We start from the raw sequence: 20285 nt of genomic DNA, 5'->3' as shown, positions 1-20285 counted from the left end.
GTACAACAACATGAATCAGCTACTGCTGTTGTTTAGTAACTAAGTTGTGTCTCACTCTTTGCAATCCCTGAGACTGTAGCAAGCCAGGCTCCTTTGTCCTCCACAATCTCCCAGTTTGCTCAGATTCATGATCACTGAGTCAGTGATGCTATCTAACCATCTCATCCTGTTGCCCCCTTCTCCTTTAGCCTTTAGTCCTTCCCAGCCTCAGAGTCTTTTCTGATCAAAGTCAGCTCTTTGCATCAGATGGGCCAGAGTTTTAGAGCTTCAGCATCAGTCCTTCCAATGAACCTTCAGGGTTGATTTCCTTTAGGATTTACTGGTTTGATCTCCTTGCAGTCCAAGGGACTCTCAACAGTCTTCTCCAGTCATCTCAATTCGAAAGCATAAATTCTTCAGCGCTCAGACTTCTTTCTAGCCTGATTCTCACATCTGTACACAACTAGTGGAAAAACCATATCTTTGACTTTACAGACCTTTTGTCACCAAGCATTTCTTAAGGTCTCTTCTATTCAGCCTTTGGGTGGATTTCACCAGGCCCAGGGAACAGAGTCCGGGAGCTGGGAAACCTTGGCTCTGAGTTTCACTCTGTGATCTGGTAAGGGTCCTTTGTTTGCCAGTCACAGGTGTGATCAGCCGCTTGCCGCAAAGGACATTTCTTGGAAGGATAGCTAAGATGTGCAGCGTCAGCAGAGACTGAAAATCACGCTTGAACTCCGGCAGGTGTCATGGCTTTTCCAGAGGCTGGGAAGCAGGAACCCCAGCAAGTCTTGCCGTGGGGACAGAGTAGTAAGAATGCTACTGCAAGGATGAAATGAATATCAAATTCCAGGGAGGTTGGTTTAGACTGGATGACAAGCCCCCTTTTACTTGATATGGGTTGGGAACCCCAGTTACATTCCGCTGGGCTCCACCTAGTAATTCCTTAAGAGGAAATTCAGGAGGCAGTTTGAGGAAGAAATTTCGTGCTGGGCAGGTAACTTTGTCCACTCTACTATCTGGCATCTTTAAAGTTGCTTCCAGCTTTAAAAATGGAGTGATTCTCCCATGAAACCCTTTGGGGCTTCTGTGTCTCAGTGATGTTTGTTTCTATGAATGCCTATAAAACCAGTGAACAATAATAAGATAAACTGGAAAAAGACATCTATGAAGACCAGTGGGTTATGTAGCTGTGTTGGTTATTGCATGACAATATCACTGCAAACTTAGTGTCTTCAAACAGTGTGAATTTATTATCTCTTAGTTTCTGTGGGTCAGGAGTCTGCGAATGGCTTAGATGGGTTTTCTTATAAGGCTGTAGTCAAGGTGTCACGGCTGAATATTCATTGGAAGGAATGAAAGAGTTGGACATGACTTAGCAACTGAACAACAATGCGTATGTAAAACTGATACACTTTGCTATACACCTGAAACTAACACAACATTGGAGGTCAACTATACTTCAATAAAAATTTAAAAAAATGCAAGAAAATCTGCCCTCTTAGCTGTACTTGGTTGTTCAAACCAAATGTATTTGAAAGGGGTGAGTTTATAAACATTCAGATTACCCTGAAATGATGTGCCTGGTTCTCCTAGAGCTGCTGGGCACGCATCTGGAGACAGATGGGTAATAAATGGATAAAGACATGGGTTAAGTCCTTGCATAAACTCGCAGTGTGACCCTGGACTTGCTGCTTGAATCTCTGGAAGCCTCAGTGACCTTGTCATACTAGCTTGTAGAGGTAATGCCTTTAGAATGTGTAAGGTGATGCCTGGCACTTAGTAAACATGCAGGAAATAGATATTATGATGATCCTTTAAGAACCCCAACCAGAGAAGGCACGTGTCAATTCTTAAGGTACAATTCATCACATAACCAGAGGATCAAGAAAATGCATGCTGAACACATTGTAGCTCATTCCTTCTCTTGAAGCTCATGGAGGGTTTGATGCGGTAATTCCTTGTGTGTATAGGATTCGAAATCAGAATCCTATTTGCCCATCCCTGGAGCTGGGCCATTTGGAAGGAGGACTGTAACTGCAGCCCCTCTTCTATTGACAGTGGGAGGCCTGGGGTGGATGCTGGCCATGCTAGGGTAGGGCAGGGAGCACCCCGACCCCCACCTCTCATTTCCAACCTCCCAGGGTGTGGTGGAAAGCACACAGGACTAAGCTGGTTGTCCTTGGCCAAGCAGCGGCTTCTCTGAAGCCATTCTCACTTCTGTAAAAGTGGAGCCATATACAGGATCAAAAGAGGGGAAGAACATAGGTGATAAGCTTGGCATATCTAAGGGGAACCAGGATGCATGCTCCATACCAAGACTTTCTTCCAACAGGCCAAATGAAGATGTTAAATACATTTTAGAAAAGTTTTAATTTGAACAACTTATGATTAAAAATACATTTTATAAATAATTTTTCCATAGACTTGATTAAGGATTGTTGCGAACTTTACAAAAAGACATACTGCAACAACAGCGGAAAGAAATTACAAAAAAATATAGCTACAGTTCTCCCATTTAAAAATACATTATACATCACAGCGTTTTCTTTGTGCAAAGTTGAAGAGAGCGCTGTGTTAGGCCTGTCACAGGTTCACCCAAAGGGAAGTAACACAGTTACTTGGCATAATAGGATAGGCACAGCTGAAAAAAATGAACCCCTTCCCCCAGAAGTTAATATACCTTAGTTCAACATTTTATTTTGTAGGACTGATGGCTGAACTTAGCTTAATACAAATATATATTTATATGTCTGTGTGGATATATATATATTTAAGTATGAAAATAAGTGTCGGTTTTGCAATTAAGTAAACCCTCAACGTATTTACAGTATTTTCAGAGAACGTGTTCTCCAAATCAGTCTGAGGTCATCTTCTCTGTTAAACAACTCTTCAGAAGATTAAACGAAGCCAAATATGTCAATTAATGGACATCCTCCGTTGAGACTTCCAGTTTTCGCTGTGGGATGAAGAGAGTTCCTACAGAGGTGTGACTAGCACCATCAAAATCCATGCAGGTGGAGCCTGTTGGCTTTGTTGGTCCACCTGGAGTACGGAAGAAGCTTTCGGCCACTGGCTGGGACCCTTTGGGTGTCACAGGAACAGGCTGATTAGAAAGAAGAATGGGGAAAAGTCAGACCCAAACAGACAAGTACATGTCCCGGCAAACTCAGCAAAGTGGACTGGAAGGACGTGTCACATGATGGGAACCTCGAATGCTCCGAAATCTGCTAAGTGAGTCTGCCTGAGTTTCACACTCTCAACTATTTTTGTTAAGGGGGAAAAAAGCTCATGATAACCCCATAATCTGGACTCCTTGAGCATTCTCGCTGGATTTACAAGGAAGGCAGGCCTTTAAGCATTTCCTTCTCCCATCCTTTCCTTGTCCGAAAGCAAAAATGAGTCTCCCATGATACTGATATTTGGGACCTAATAACTGAAAGAGAAAAAAACATCAATGAATGGACACACTCTCACCTGTTGTGCCCCTGTCCCTACAGCTGATTGTCCATTTGGTTGGTTCTGGCTCAGGATGGATGAGTCATACTTGGTGGCCCTTCCTTGCTGAACGCCTGCATGTTCGGGTGTGACACTAACAGCCTCTATTCTTGGCGACACGGCAGAGGTTCCGGGTGCGGGGCTGGCAGACACCTGCACCCCGGGGGAGATGAGGCCCAAGTGCTGCAGGGTGAAGTTTACAATGGCTGAGCTTGGGTTCTGGATGGGAACTGGGTGGCTCGAAGAGAGAGCCGGGCTGTTCCCGACAGGGACGGCTGCCATGGAAGTTGGTGAGACCATTAGCTTCAAAGGTGTTACATGAAAAGAGGGAAAATTAACAGCAGTGAGTTCAGATGATGTCACTGGAATAACACCTGGAAAGAAAAGGCAGGAGAATATCTTAAAAGCACAGGCATTTTTCCAAGAAGTATATAAGGCTCAAGTTAGCTTGAGAATGACTGTGTTTGAAAGATGTTTTTAAGTACACTCACCTGCAATCGGGGAGCTGTAGATCCTGTGATTTGGGGAAAGTGTACCTGAGTTTTCATTACTAGACAGAATGGACTCTGCCCCCAGGGTTGAGCACTGGGTGAGAGGAATTAGGTATCCTGATGGGAACAGGGTCTAGAAAACAAAGAGGAAGGGTTTATTTTACACAGGAATACAGAAAGAAACAATGGAAAAAGTGACAGACCTTATTTTCTTGGGCTTCATAATCACTGTAGATGGTGACTGCAGACATGAAATTAAAAGACGCTTGCCCCTTGGAAGAAAAGCTATGAGAAACCTAGATAGCATATTAAAAAGCAGCGACATCACTTTGCAGACAAAGGTATGTCTAGTCAAAGCTATGGTTTTCCCAGTAGTCATGTATGGATGTGAGAGCTGGACCATAAAGGCTGAGCACCAAAGAATTGATGCTTTTGAACTTTTGGTGTTGGAGCAGACTCTTGAGAGTCCCTTGAGCAGTCTTCCTGGGTTTGCAAGGAAGGCAGGCCTTTAATCACTTCACTCTTTCATCCTTTCATTCTTCCAAAGAAGGCGCTTAGCCTTCTTTGTGGTGAGACAAACAAGTCAATCTTAAAGGAAATCAATCCTGAATATTCATTAGAAGGACTGATGCTGAAGCTGAAGCTCCAATACTTTGGCCACCTGATGCAAAGAACGGGCTCATTAGAAAAGACCCTAATACTAGGAAAGGTTGAAGGCAGGAGGAGAAAGGGACAACAGAGGATGAGATGGTTGGATGGCATCACCAACTCGATGGACATGAGTTTGAGCAAGCTCTGGGAGATGGTGAAGGACAGAGAATCCTGGCGTGGCAGTCCATGGGGTTGCAAAGAGTCGGACACAAGTAAGCGACCAAACAAAAACAACAGGAAGAAAAATGACCACGTGCCTCTTCTGGGACTAATATCCCTTGGTGGTTGGTTGTCTCATCAGACCAAAGCCTTCAGTGGTATGGGCCACGGCAGGCCAGCTCTATGGCTCTTTGAAGACAGTATCCGTCCTTCCCATCCCAACGGTTGTCCTGAATAACCACATGTTTCTTAAATGCCAGCTGGGGTCTTAGGAAGTGTCCTAAAGTTAGCACTGAGTCTGCTTAAGGGCAAGATTTACCTAGCACTCCCCACCACCCTCAACATCCTAAGTCTGTTTCCAGAATTCTTGGTATGATGTGGTGCTGTCAGAACAAGCTGAATGCAGCCGATACCGTAGTGGCACTGCTGGGTTATTATGTGATTGTTCTTGAATTATGTGGGATGGTATTTCCCAGAGACTCTTCTGAGGGACTCTAGTTCTTTCTATGGGATGCAAGCAGGTACTACTTGAATCATAGTTAAATTATGTTTGGGGAAATGTTGAATTCAACAAAGGAAAATGGAATCTTTATGACATAATTTCTAAGGGACTTTCATGATGGCATACAATGTGAATCTCCAAGAGAGTGTTCATCATATAACACTTCCCAGGCTATTCAGCAACTAAATGTTTGGTAATATTGGTATTTAAGGGAAAAAAAAACATGTTAAGAAATGTTGATTTAGAGAAAGGGAATGTCAAACCACAGGCCCAAATATAGCCTCTTGGCTGTTTTTGCAAATAAAATTGTACTGGAATATAGCCATGCCCATTCATTTACATATTGTCTGCAGATGCATTCCTACTTTTTAAAAAATTTTTACAATGGCAGAGTTGAATAGGTGTAACAGAAACCTTATGGCCCACAGAGCCAAAAGCATTTACTCTCTGGCCCTTTACAGAAAGCTTCCCTTGTGGCTCAGTTGGTAGAGAATCCACCTGAAATACAAGAGACTGCCTGCAATGCAGGAGATGTGGGTTCAATCCCTGGGTCAGGAAGATCACCTGGAGATAGAAATGGCAACCTACTGCAGTATTCTTGTCTGGAGAATTCCATGGACAGAGGAGCCTGGCAGACTACAGTCCATGGGGTCGCAAAGAGTTGGACATGACTTAGTGACTAAACCACACAATCTGTACAGAAAAGTTTGCTGACTCCTGATTTGGAATAAAGGAATTATACAACTATAGATCTTTTTTCCCCCTAGTACTTTAGGTTCCAATGATACCAAGCAAACACTTGTATAATATACAAATGAAAGGGCAGGATACCAGGTTTCAAAAATGACAGATAAGAGAACTGATTAATTCATATTAGATGTCCAAATATCACGCAGAAAAAGCTTTAGGGAATAAAGTTACATTCCACACAGAAATGGCCAGAGTGTTGGGCTGTGTGTGTCTGCAGCACGCCTGCTCATCACAGTACTTTTCCAACAGAGCCTACATGGGTGGCTGAGCTGCCTGCAAAGTCTGATCGGTCTTAGCAGGAACAGGACTGGTAAAAGCGAAAAGCAGCTCTTGTAAACCAGAGGCCCACCTTTCATCTCCCTGCAGATCTTTCTTCTCACCACTGTCAAAACAACGGCCTATGTTTTGATCTAGCTGTTAATAGGTGCGGTCAGAATCCCCAGTGCTAAGGGGTACCACAAACTTTCAATTTTGTTTCTTAGATGCTTGGTTCTGTTCAATATCTTTACTAGCAGGTTCCTTGAAGGCTGCAGGAATAGAGAATTTTCAAGGGGTAGATTTAGGTGTTTTACCAACAGTTGCTCTTTGGCATCTTATAGTACAATGTTTTCTGGTTTAACTCTCTTCAAATCTCCAGCAAAACTCTAATAATAATTACTTCTCCTTTTCCTATAAACTACATTCATCACAAAATTGTTTCATCTATAATGCCAATTCCTTTTTTAAAATTAGAACTATTAAAGTAGCAGGATGAAAATAATTTGACATATTGCCACTTGTACATCTTCTCACCCAGACTATATGAGCACTCCTACCCCTCTTCCTAGGACACTATCCTCTTTTGTTTTCACTATATTTCTTATTATTCACTACCTGATATGCTTGCATTTGTTTGTATACTCTCTTCTCTCCACCCCTAGAAGTGTAGATTCTCAGTAAATGTTTGTTGAAAGAATTAACACGTGAATCTCTCCCTTTCTTTGTGCTGCTCAGTCCATGCTAAAAAGAAATGGTCAAAATGAAGTCAGAGATGAAAAGAAGAGAAGTGGGTGTGAGGAATCTATCCAGTGAAAACCCTAATCCTGAATAACTAAGTGAGCAACAGGAGACCATTATTAAATCATACCCATTGCCCCAAAGAGATTATGGACCTCCCAGAAAATCAAATCAAGCTGAAGCCTTGTGATTTTCCCCCTAGCATGTGTATTAAATGCAAAATGATACTATGCTAAGATAATGGATGTTTTGAATGGTTACTAGGAGGCCATCCTCAGGGAAGATCTGACAGACTCTAAAGCCTCCTTAACAACAACAGTTACAGATAATACCCTTCAGCTTCTATAGTGCCTTGAAAGGATCACAAACCCCTTTATGTATATCATCATGTCATAAATTCACTTAACCTCACAAAAACTGTAATAAGGCCCTGGGGCAAGTTCTCAAAAGCAATCATCCCCAAAGGCAGGTGCTGATTTGATCCGGAGCACCAGTGCTTCATACCCAGTAGACAATCAGGAAAAACTGGCAGAACAAATTCTTTATAGATGTGGGAAAACAAGACGTAGAGAAGTAAAGTAACCTGAGTTAACAGCAGGGATAAAATGAGAGATTAACTTCTGCTTCCATGTTTAGTGATGTTTGTTTATCTGGTGATGCTGTCTTTCATATACAATTGTCCCCAGAGTGGAAAATGAGATAACGTATGCAAAAGTGCTTAACACTTCTGCCATCTAGCATGTGGGTAGGCAGCCAATACATGTTCTTTCCTTCCCGAATTAAACTCCATCCAGGAAAAAACTGTCTAGAACATCAAAACATCTAGATACCAATGCATCAAATACACCTAAACCTTGCCAAGCTAAGTCTGATTTTTCTTTTTGCACAACATGGAAATTTTGGTTTAAATTTGACGAAGAAAGTAAAAACGGGGGGGAGCCATTTCTCTGCTTGGCCACAGATGCCACTTACATGACGTCAAACAAATATCAAGTAATGACTCAGAAAGCAGGAGTTAGAGGAACCCTATGCGTCCATCCATTCATTTGGGGTCACGTCTGCTTGTAAATTATTTAAGACTTTCATGGCAGGTGTTTGCATTCCAGTGGGGGACAGAGAAATGGACTTAAGGACAACCACCCACGGTGCTTTAAAAAGAGAGCAGATAATCCCTTCCTCCAAAGGTTAAAAATGCCCCTGCCGCCATCCCAGTCAGGGGATTAGCTGTCCGAGGCCTTGTTTGGATTATGGGACGCTAAGGAACAGTTCCCCTGTTTTCTGGGAGACTGCTCTTTGCTCTGGTAAATTTCACAAGCCAGCAGAGTCCCTCCTAATCAACTGGGGAGTACCTAAAGCTTTGCACAGTTCAAGGCTGTACTTACTGTGGAGACATTTTCAGGAGCTTTCGAGTCTTCTTTAAATTTCTTTTTGGAACCACTGTCCTCGAGCGCGCTCGCCCTCTTTGAGCCTTTTTCTCCAGCTGGCTCCCTCTCTCGGTTCTTTGCACCTTGTCTCTCCAGCCCGGGCGGCAAACTTCCAGGCCTGGTGGATGCACTGGACTTTGGGGAGTCACCGTCTGCATTCTCACCGGTGGCATCAGCGGAGTCTTCTGACCTCATAGTGCTAGAAGAGGTGGTGGGGCAGACCGTGGGGCTCGGGCCTGGGGGTGGCGTTAGAGTTTGGGCCTGGGCAGGCTGCAAGTAGATGGCATACGATGGGCCCGAAGGGGCCTGAGGTAGGATCACGGGCACTGCTGGTGACAACGGGCTGGGGAGGAGGGGGACCACCCCCAGGGGCTGGATGAGGGACGGTGCCGACATCTCTAGCTCGGCATTTGCTGGAGTGTCCAGAGGGGCCACAGGTTTGCAGTGCCCAGATCCTACCAGCTGTACCTTCACTTTCTTTCTGGGTTCACTAAAAGACAAGATTGAAAACATGAGACAGTGGAAACACATGTTCTCTAAAACGTTCTACCATTTTAGATTGCCCCAGATTGAAGCTACGCTTTTATGAAACTAGCAGATAGTTTCTGTCATGATTCCACATTATGAGTTAGAGACGATTCTCTCACCAGTTTCCAAGGTTATTGCCTATTCTTACATGAAATAAGTAATCCTAATGATGCAATGTAAAGTGATGCATCCTGTTACTGAAGAGCGTTGCCCACCTACCTTGATTGCTCTTCTAACTGCATTTTGCAGATAGCTGCGAGCTGAGCCATTTTACTCGGGAAAGGTGCAGAATTCTGAGAGCTCTCAGCTGGTAAAATAAAAAGAAGGTGGGGTAGGGAGTTGGTCAAAGCAAAAGAATGAATCTTCACACAAATGAAACATCACTGAGGTCAAAGGAACAGAAAAATTGCACTGCCCTCCTCCCCCAAATCACACAGTAATTAAATGATAAACCCCACAATTCACATTTTATCCTTTAATTCATATGTAAGTTGGGTTTCAAGTGTGTTTGGGACTATGGAAACAAACAATTCTCTAGCAAGTCCCGAGGAGGGATCAAGGAAGCTAAAAGTCAGATGGAGAGGGATTCTTTCAAGCAGAGCCCTGACATGATAGCAAACATACCTTTGTGGGTTTTGATAGGGCTACTGGGAGCAGAATTTATCTTTCTCCGGTCACTCTCTATGCTCTTTACCAGTTTGATGAGAGATGGGTGTCGAGTGAAGTTTGGTTTCCCACGTGTGGAAAAGAGGTTTTTGGCACAGTTGTCTTTTGAAGACCGCCTTGCTTCCAAATCAGAGGCAGCAAAAGGAAGGACTGGGCTGAGACCTGTAACAGGAAAGGGCAATGTGTTAAGACATGAGTGGTTCAGCCTCCTTCTGGGGTATGAGGTCAGTGAGTGTGCGCTTGCTCAGTTATGTCCAACTCTGTGCGACCCTATGGACTGTAGCCCGCCAGGTTCCTCTGTTCATAGGGATTCTCCAGGCAAGAACACTTGCCATTTCCTCCTCCAGGGGATCTTCCTGACTCAGGGATCGAACTGGCATCTCCTGTGTCTCCTGCATTTGTAGATGGGTTCTTTACCACTGAGCCACCTGGGAATGGTTCTAAAATGATTTCAGATTAAAGTGGCAACAGTTATGTGCCTACTATGTGCCAGATACCATTTCAAGGGCTTTACCTAAAAAAACTTGTTCATCTTATTCTGAATGAATTCTGAGATAATAATTCACTTTAACATCTCTGAAAGACTTTGTCATCTTACAGATTGTCTCTCCAGCCCGGGCGGCATACCAGCGGTATGCTCTCAGGGTGACTGTTAGTGGTTCTTATTTCTTATTGAAATATAAAACATCGGGTATCTCAGAATCAGTGGAGACTTCATCTGATGAAATAGGGTGACCCTCCCTGCTATGGACTGAATGTTCGCATCCCTTGCCCCATCCCCTCTCCCCAAATTCACATGTTGAAACCTGTTGTCCAATGTGATGGTACTGGGAGGTGGGGCCTTTGGGAGATGTTCATGAGGGTGGAACCCTCTTGAATAGGATTAGTGTTCTTATAAAAGGGACTCCACAGAGCTCTCTAGTCTTCTTCCACTATGTGAGGTTACTATGAAAAGACTAGAAAAGTCTAGAAAGCAGGTCCTCACCAGACACTGATTCTGCCAGCAACTTGATCTTGGACTTCCAAGCCTCCAGAACTATAAGAAGTAAATATATTGTTTATCAGCCACCGAGTCGATGGTACTCTGTTGTGGCAGCCTGAACAGACTAAGATACTCTCCACAACTCAGGCAGGTACTTCTCAGGAAATGCACCCTCATTTCAGAGACGTTTCAGACATTAACTAACTGTTTCGGGGTCTCTCAGCTAGAAGAACGTGGGCCTGGGATATGAACTTGATCAGTCTAGCCCAGAGCCTGTCCTCCAAACCCCTGCACTGAAGGACCTCTCATTGAGGTTATATCCAAAACCACAATAACCTCGCAAAGGCGCTGTCGTTCTTTCTACTAGGGGTGAGGAAGCAGTCTTATAGAAGTCACCTGCCCAAGGCCACACAGCTGGAATAAGTGACAGACTTGGGACTGGAACCTAAGCTTCCCCTCTGCTTCCGTGGCCTGTGTTCTTGCCATTTTCCAGAACTTCTGTGTGTGGGGTCTTGGTAGAACACAAAAGGTAAGAATCCCAGAGTTGAGATGGAGACAGAATATTCATTCTGGAGTGAATCCATTTCATATTCTCCACATGCAGAGGCTCTGTTTCAACTTTGTCAAATTCTTTTACACACAGATTTTGCCTCCTACACATGGGTGTGATGGTTATGGACCTTGAGTTACTGACGGAACCAAGGGCCAGGCTGTCCATGTTGGTGCTCATCTTTGTCTTTTCAGTCACTTATATATGCTCTTCCCATGTGGGAGTAAGGGTAGGAAGAGAAAGGAAGTATATTTCTAAATGTGCATTAATTCAAAGTAATGAAGCAATGAATAAAAGGAAATAAATACATACCACTAGGCTTTGGACTGATTTCTGGGCCTGTCCATTTAAAAGCTGGTTTTCGGCCTCTTTCCTCTGTAACATGAACTTTCTTGATAAGATCCAGGCTACTCAGAACATTAGCTATATCATACAACCTCCTAATTTTTGCTGGGGGAAAAAAGTATATATATCACTTAATGGAATAATGAAAGATCAAAGGACTTTGCTTCCTAAGGACTTCACGAGTACAGTGTACACTCAAAGAGCTATCCTAACCATCAATGTCAGAGAAAAATGTGACTTTTCTTGAGTTATTATAGTGATACTGCTTTAATTAAAACAAAAAAGTTTTAAATATTGAGACTCAATTACTGCTGATACTGGATTTTGAAACAAAAGCACACGTTGAAAAAGGAAAAATGACTCAATTGGATCACCCTATTGGGAAACATGTTACAGATTTTCTAATAAAAAGTTACCACTGCTGGGCATCTCCTAATGAGGATTCAGAATTTTAGGAACAAATAGAAATAATCAATGATAAATGTATTATTTTCCAGCTTGTGATAATTTGTGAAAATAAATGTATTTCACAAGCATGGAAAATTTTTATACCTATCAAAATTTATAAACATGTATACTGTCCATATGTATACGCAAAGCATAGATTTGCTAATTCTGTAAGTCTTACATATCATGAAAAGCTCTTCTACAGAAGTCTGCCTTTACTTTAGCTTATAGTACAAAGCTGCAGATTGAGCCCCGCCTTCACAGCCATGCAAGAAGGTTCTGAATTCCCTAGGGATTCAGCAAATTACACATGTGTAGTTCCTGGAATAGTTTCCAAGGCTGTGACTAACCAGTGAAATAAAGAGCTGAAAACTGGTGACTCAGAGAAAGCAGGCGGCCCATCGGTAGGACTGGGATGTGTTTTCTGAAATGACAAATCTCCTAAGCCAAATGCTAGCCTTACTGCCTTAATCTCTACTCATTTTGTCTTTATGGAGACACCATCAAACTGGAGGTGTCTCAATACTTTCATGGGACCAGTACAGCTTCACAGGGATGGGAAGGGGTCTGCATGACACCTCCCAGGCATTCCCTCAGCCTCTGCTATGCCTCGGGGTCACCAGTCAGCCGGTCCCCTGAGTGATCCATGTCCAGGCCAGCCTAATGCCCTGCTCGGAGGTCAGCTAATGCCTTCTACACCTTCTCTCTGCTCCTCTTTGTGTATGCATGGGACAGTTCCTGCAAAGTCTTTTCTAGAGGCAAGGGCAGAGCTGTTTTAAGACTCCAATCTATGATTTCTTCCCAACAGAGAGCAGATATTCTGGCTAAAATCATGCTTTTTTTTTTTTCCCATAGTGAAATCAAGTAGTTTTATTTAAGAATTGGAAATAATTAGTAGCCGTGAAAGAAAATCCAATATTTAAATAAACATTTCTGCTTGTAAAAAGAAGAGCAATTACTGTTAGGTAACTCCTTGCTTAAAGATGGGGCAGACTCTCAGGAGCAAGCCCTTGGGATGGCTCCTGATGGCGGTCGTCCGCACACAGGACAGAGTGTCAGGCTCTGGTTTCAGGCAGAGAGCAAGCCTTGCCTACCATGCTAGACAGGCTGGGTTGCCTGGGCCAGCCAAGTCACTATGGACTCGAACTGTCTAAGGTAGTAAGTGCAGAGCGGGGACACTGTAAAACCACTCTTTCAAAATGTCCAATCCACTGTGTTGCGGGTCACTTCTGGAGACAGTGTTAGAAGTTATTTATACCCTCAAATACGAGAGTCAGTGGAGAGAACAGAGACTTGGGTTCCAGTCCCATTTTACTGCTTATTTAGACTTCAGACGCTGTAAAATGGAGGCAGTGTTACAGTATCAAGTGAGGTAGATAAATCAAAGTGTCAGGTAAGAGTAGCTATATACATATCTTTGAATCCTACAAGCTAGCTCAAGCAGTATCTTCATGAATTCTGGGGAGAAGTGAAGATATAATAGCCTAACTAGAGATGATCTGTTTACATAGCCCATGTATTTGAAAGTAATTTAAGAGTAGGTCCAAAAGTCCACGGCAGTTGGGCCACTTACTTTTAAACTTGCTTTTATCCAAATCTTCCACATGGTCCTCCCCAATTAAAATCTTGGCAGCAATTTCCAAGCTTACTATCTGAGGCGTTGACACCAAAAACAGCATCACAAATTTTTGGCTCATCACTCTTAAAGACTTGTCTTTGCGGCTGTTTACAGAGGCTTTGGAAAAGGAAGAGGATTAGAGAATTAAAATTCATGAAGGGACAAGGGCTTTCTAAAGTAACAAAGCTAAAAATACTGCAACCTGATCCCACGGTTGACATGCAGCATTTTTTTCATATGAAAAGCAGCAGTAGCTTTGAGCTGGGTTCCCTAAGGAACCTGGTCTTTAGACCTCCAAGAGGTTCCCTTCCACCTGAGCTTTTCAATACCAGCTCTCTCACCTGCCCGAAATTCCACTCCAGGGAGTTCGACAAAACACATGTCTGGGTGTCCATTTTGGCCAGTGTTTGATTTGATGATGGGATCCTCTATACTGTAACTCTTACTAAAGTCAAACTCTTGTTCATATTCTTTCTTTTTGATCATCATAATCTGCTCGGCGTACTTGTTCTCCTCCCCGACGCTTTTCAAAGTCCCAAGGGTCTGGTTGAGGTTGTGTCGCCCGTGCCAAGTGTACCTGTTTTTGGCGAGCCGGCTCACCATATGTAGACTCTCTAGGACGTTGACAATATCATAAATGCGTCGGCGCTCAACATCTGCGGAGAACAAGCAATGGCATCTTACTAGGATCAGATATTGTAATGTGGATAGAATCGAATACCTTTCTTTTCCCCAGGGATTCTTAGTCCGTAGGTTCTGGATTAAATAACTTTAGTGGCTCAGATGGTAAAGAATCTGCCTGCAATGTGGGAGACCTGGATTCGATCTCTGGGTTGGGAAGATCCCCTGGAGGAGAGCATGGCAACCCACTCCAGTATTCTTGCCTGGAGAATCCCCATGGACCGAGCAGCTTGGTGGGCTATGGTCCATAGGGTCAAAAAGAGTCAAATACAACTAAGTGTCTGAGCATAGCACATGCTAAAGAGTATGAAGATGAGAAAGGCATGCCCCTGTTCTCAAAGGGTACAGTTAATATAAATTAGAAAGGTGACATTTATTGAGGGTCTTTGATGCATCATACAAGTTTAGGAAGATTTTACCCTAACTTGTGACGTAGGTGATTATTATCCATGCTTTTTTATTTCTTTAACAATAGTCTTTACTTTTACACAGAGCAGTACAAAATGAGGCAGTTCCTCAAAGGGAGACTTGAGCTAGAAAATCCATCCTGAGTGTGAAAGTTACTTAGTTGCTAAGTCGTGTCCAACTCTTTGGGACTCCTGTGGACCGTAGCCTGCCAGGCTCCTCTGTCCATGGGATTTCCCAGGCAAGAGCACCGGAGTGGGTTGCCATTTTGAAACTTCTCCTTATTATCCATGCTTTAATGATGAGGAGATAAGAGGGTCAGGCTGGTTAAGCTGCTCAAAGAGCAGCTAAGAGCACAGAGCTAGTAAGTGGCAAAATCAAGTCTTTAGAGCTCTAAATTCCACCCTCTACACTCCATTTCTTATATTAGTTCCCAACACACACACACAAACATGGCTGTCATATGATTGGTACAAGGTGCTGCGATTCCTTGGTTCCTGGAACTTGCCAGAGGGCCTTTGTGTGCTAGGCTGTTCCTTCCAGCTGGAATCCCTCTCCCAGATGTCCTCATGGTTCCCCACCTCTATTCTTGAGTCCTTGCTCAGATGTCACCCTCCTAACAAGGCCTGACCCAACTACTTAATTTAAAATGAAGTTTAAAATTACAGAGCACACTCTTAGCACTCTGGATTTCCATCTAGCCTGGTCTGCATTTGCTTTTCTTTAGCACACATTACCTTCTTACATCCTAATTACCCACTTATTATGTCCTTTGCATATTGTCTATTGTCTCCACTGGAAAGCAGGTTCCACAGGAGCAGGAACTTTGTTCTTTCTGTCCACTGATGTTATCCCAGCTGCTACGACATTGCCTGCCATAGTAGGTAATCCAGATACCTGCTAAATTAAATGGTACACCCTCTATAGCTATAATGAAGTGTATGTGAAGAGAGGAATCTAAATGGCATTTCTTAAAGTTGATACATATAAACATGTATTAGAAAGGCAAAACTGTCCTTCATGGGGTGATAGCTATATACTAAAATATCCTGTATATCTCTTTACAGATTCAGGTCATAGTATTTTCATGCCTCCAAAGGTATCCCACATTTGCCACGGATTCCTTTTTAAGCTCTAACTAGATTTGAGTCCATGAAGAGAGGAGGAAAAGAGGGAAGGGGGATACAGTAACTTTTGGCAAACAAAACATTCAGAAAGTGCTGAATGGCAGAGAGGGCTAAAGCTTGGCTCCCATGCCCAGAGGCTGACCCTCATGTCAACTGTGAAGAAAGCATTTGGCAGCCTGGCTCCTCAATGAGAAACAAGATGCAAGTTCAGAGTTGTAGCTGTTTGTGAAATAAGTCATAACACAATGTTGCCTTACTTTAAAGCTTCAGAGCTTTCACAGTACAGTCAGAGCAATCTCCATTGTGATTTTCTGCTTCTGTTTTAAGACTTAAATGTGACTGGGAACTACATGCTATTATTCTGAAATTAATAGGGCTTGACCAATGGATAATTTCCGTGTGGCCTTGTGTCATTACAAACACTGGCCAGAAGGAGCGTGGGTCTGAAGGACTCAGTCTGTGAGGTGCCTTTAATGACTGACCATTTCAGCGAGCTCTTTGCATACTTACTAAGTTCTTCGGCTACTTCGTCAAGACAGATGTCATTATTCACAGCAGGGTTGGGATAGTTAGGGTATCGAGCTAAAAACTTATGACACAACAATCCTAAACTTTTCTCTTTTCGACTGGGTTGGGATTTCTCATATTCATCTCCAGAGAAGTGTTCCTACAAAGAAAGATGTAAATAATGTCTTATTGAGAAAGATTTATTGGAGGCATTAGTGCTCAATGACTTACACTTATATATATAGTTTGCTTCAGTGGCTGCAAAATTGGGAAGATAAGTGGGGAGAAGTCAGGATAAACTGCTTGAAGGATCTGAAAGGGAAGAAGCTCATAAATAAGTGACAGATTCAGATTTCCCAGAGCTGTATTTGATGGGGTCCAAACCTTTCCAGTGCTCTGACTGGGATAGCGCTTTATATTGCCAGTTGCCTCCTCAACAGCCACCCCCCTTCCTAGCTCCCCAAATCCCCCAGTTTCCACCCAGTCCTCTGCAAACCAACCTACATGTAAACAATCTTTGACCTCAGGTAATCCGTTTCTGTTGTCAAACAAACCCCTTTTCTGATCCCTGTTCCGGATCTCGGGGCTCACGGCACTGATGAGCATTTTGAGGTTGGCTGTTGGGGTCCACGGTTCCCCCTGGGAGATCTCCTGGGGCTTGGTGGGTGTGGTTAAAGGGCCAAAGTCAGGCTGGATCTCTGCCAACACTATATTTGCTGCAGTGGATTCTTTCAGAGGTGTTTTCATCAGTCCCCTTTTATGTGGCTCGAAAAAGAGATTTTCCTGGTTCAAAACAAGTCAATCATTAAATCCAGTATTAAAAAAAAGATTTATCAGATAGCTTTTGACTCTAAGAATTGTATAAATAGAAATAGTACTTAGGAAACATGCTCAGTGAGGTTGTAAGAGATGATTAAATTAGCGACTATATTCCAGTGATCACTTTGACATTTGTCCATAACAGCTAAATTCCCCATTTTTAATTCTGCAACAATGCATGGATTTAAAATTTTCATCTTATGTTCCAAGAATTTAAAAAGAAATCTTTAAGACTTACTATTTAAAATTTTTTATTTTGAAATAATTTTAGATTTAGAGTTGCAAAGATCCTCCAGAGAGTTCCCATATACCTTTTACTTAACTCCTCTTGATAGGACTGATAATTTTAAGTGACCCCAAACTCCTTGGAGTGACTTGACTCATGACACTGTAATAAGTATAAGGTCTCCATGGCAGAAACCATATGCCATTCACTTATGTGTACACCTAGTACAACAGTTGCATGCAGTGGATACTCAGTAAAATACCACTGATGAAAAAAAGTCAGAGAGCCAAGGAAACAGGGTGAGGGCTAGCATGTGGTCAGACTTGTTAGCAAAATCCACTCGGGAGCAAAATCCAGAGTGGCTACAAGGAGAAAATTCTGCTCTTTGAATATTTACCCTTTTCACTTTACAGATGGAGAAAATGGAACCCAGAGAAGTAAAATTAGTTAACCCAAGACCACAAAGCTGGTTCCTGGCAGAGACTGGGCTGCCACTGAGACGTAAGAGGGTAAATTAACAGCAGTTCATACCTAAGACTGCTGCTGCTGCTGCTAAGTTGCTTTAGTCGTGTCCGACTCTTAGCGACTCCATGGACTGCAGCCTACCAGGCTCCTCCATCCATGGGATTTTCCAGGCAAGAGTACTGGAGTGGGTTGCCATTGCCTTCTCCATATACCTTAAAGACTAAAGGAGACTATGTTTCTTCTACTTTTGGCCACTGGCGACTTCACACATTCTCATCATCTGTATCTATTTTAAAGAAAATGCTTGGGATGGCAGGTAAGTGCACCGAGATAGTACACTTGAGAGGTTCTGATCCAAGAATGGGATTTTTCTCAGGGCTGCTGTCCTTTGCCTCTGACCGTCAGAAGCAACAGCAGTTCTCTTATTTGTTTACATCTAAAATTTTTAGGAAATTTGTATATTTCATTTTTTAACCCTATCAGTATTTAGACATCAATCAAGATATCCCCAGTGACAGTGGCCCCTATAGTTAAAAGAAACTGGTGATTTGGTAGAAAATTATCTTAACAAGAGATCTAATGTCAAATCATGTCAAATGCCCTTTCTGAATTCTTACAGTTTAAGAATTCTCAGAAATACCATAAAGCAGCTAACAAACTTTATTATTCTTAAAAATATCTTTTCTCTCGACTTATCTCTTTGAAACTTCCACCAAATCACTAAAAACTAGAAAGATTAATCCTGGGTAACATTTCCCCTTTTCAAAAATTAAATTTCCCTTCCTTCTAGGTTTTTATAGGGGTTAACCAAAAAAGAATGTAGCATTAGTAAGATGTTGGATACTGAAAAATTATTCAGTAAAATCAGGATAATGTTGCATTTAAAACTACAAGGATGAATACTGAAGCTAAAAAAGTACCTTTTCGTTCTCCATTCTGTAAATTCCTCATACATTTAGTTTCTTTAAAAATGAAAAATCTGGAGTTCTTTATCCTGATGGTTCAAGTAGTTCAGGTAGTCCAGTTAAGAAGTTTAATATCCTTAAAGAAAAAAAGAAAATAGAAAAAGTTAAAGAAAAATGCAGGAGATCTGTTGAAAATACCTTGACGGGACGCCAGTCTGCTGAAACAAAGGCTAAGGTAAAGAAAACTGATAAACTATACTCAACATTTTATTCCCGACCGGAGATAGCCCCACAGGGCAGAGGACGCCCATCAAACGCCCGTAAATTACTTCAGCAAGCCGATCTGCCGTCAGTAAGACTTCAAGCAACCCACAGAAATTCCAGTGACAGCCCTTGTCCACCTTAAGAGAGGGCAAAGCATTCTCCGGACCCCACCGAATGGACTCCAGCGCGCACAAGCACCCACCTGTTCACAGATCAGAGTTCCGGACTCAAGCGCATGAGCCCAGGTTCCGGCCAAGGAGCTACAACCCCGAGTATCTGGATAAAAGTCTACATCTAGATGCTTGAGTTTCTCCCTTGACACACACGTGCATGGGATCAGCAACAAAGTCTTGGGGGGAAAAGCTTGATAGGTAACTTCCAAATTCAATCCTTAAGCTCCTGGGCATTTAAAGAGCGCCTTCCGATTAAAACTTTTTTTAAGACTTCCGTAAAGTTGCGACTTAAAAAATGTACTTGCTATTCAGGTGGCCAGTTCACGCCACAATCCTGGACCCTACCATGGAAAGCTGCATTTGCTCAGCAAGGCAACCAGGTACAGTCGCCACCCGCTCCCGCGCCCGGCGCGCTTCCCCTAGCTCCAGGCCAACTCCCCTCCCCCCTGGGCCCAGTACGCGCGCCGCCAGTCAGGCAGTTCCCGGACAGCATCCTCGCGGTTTCTAGGGCAACGATTCCCAACCAATCAGAGCGTTGGCTGCAGGCCTGCGATTGGCTGGCGGCGCCAGGGGCGGGTCTGGACCTTCCGCCTTCGATTTAAAAATTTGGCGCGGAAAGCCATCCCGTGGTCGGCGCCGCCCCTTGAGCTGCGCGGGGCTAGAGCGCGGGCAAACCCGCGCCCGGAACCACGGCGTCCCCGCCCCTCCCCCTCGCTCGCCCCCTCCCCTCTGCGCGGGATCTCGGCTCCTCCCTCCACTGCCCCCGGCGGAGCGAGAGGCGGGAAACGGCCGCCGCTGCCGCTGCCTTCCCGATCCCTCTCCCGGTGCCAGTCTGGCCCTGCGCCGCGCCCCTCTGCGCCCCGCTGACCTGTCAGTTCACCTCACACTTGGAGCCGATGGGGGCTGAGCGGGGACGCCTCTGCACCCCTTCCCCGCTCAGGCCTGGGAGCCCGCGTGTCGGGCCGTCAGTCGGTCCTTAAACGCCGCGCTGAGGTGGGTGCCCGAGGGAAACGCCCGGACCGGGACTGGCGGGCCGGCGGGCGGGCAGAGTGGACGTGACCGTCCAGGAGCAGTCAAGCCCCCGATTTGAAATTAACCCGCTCCCGGCGCGAGCCGATCCCGCGGGC

The 20285-nt window shown here is 43.8% G+C and overlaps 2 protein-coding genes across 4 annotated transcripts in view; one reads left to right on the top strand and one right to left on the bottom strand.

Moving 5' to 3' along the window:
- Nucleotides 1-2333: 2333 nt before the first annotated feature.
- Nucleotides 2334-20162, bottom strand: E2F8 (E2F transcription factor 8). Of its 3 annotated transcripts, none has more exons than XM_043451136.1 (13): nucleotides 20039-20162; nucleotides 18737-18857; nucleotides 16811-17089; nucleotides 16310-16466; nucleotides 13928-14242; nucleotides 13542-13703; nucleotides 11489-11626; nucleotides 9603-9806; nucleotides 9198-9285; nucleotides 8409-8940; nucleotides 3969-4101; nucleotides 3457-3851; nucleotides 2334-3085 (listed from the first exon to the last, which is right to left on the bottom strand). In XM_043451136.1, the coding sequence occupies exons 2-13, from the start codon at nucleotides 18749-18751 to the stop codon at nucleotides 2903-2905; spliced, it is 2601 nt and encodes an 866-aa protein (XP_043307071.1). In that variant the 5' UTR covers nucleotides 18752-18857; nucleotides 20039-20162; the 3' UTR covers nucleotides 2334-2902. The 3 variants fall into 3 exon arrangements, with proteins under 3 accessions (XP_043307071.1, XP_043307069.1, XP_043307070.1); XM_043451134.1 differs by having other exon boundaries at nucleotides 20027-20156; XM_043451135.1 differs by lacking the exon at nucleotides 20039-20162 and adding an exon at nucleotides 19188-19610.
- Nucleotides 20028-20285, top strand: part of NAV2 (neuron navigator 2) — an 874724-nt gene continuing 874466 nt past the window's right edge. Inside the window, exon 1 of the mRNA XM_043451131.1 lies at nucleotides 20028-20151. The gene's annotated coding sequence lies outside the window, so the exon portion shown is untranslated. The remainder of the gene's footprint in view (nucleotides 20152-20285) is intronic.

The sequence above is a fragment of the Cervus canadensis genome, chromosome 29 (genome assembly GCF_019320065.1).
Source record: "Cervus canadensis isolate Bull #8, Minnesota chromosome 29, ASM1932006v1, whole genome shotgun sequence".
Taxonomy (NCBI): Eukaryota; Metazoa; Chordata; class Mammalia; order Artiodactyla; family Cervidae; genus Cervus; species Cervus canadensis.
Note: the sequence above shows the minus strand (reverse complement) of the source record. Positions and strands in the feature narration are given on the sequence as shown.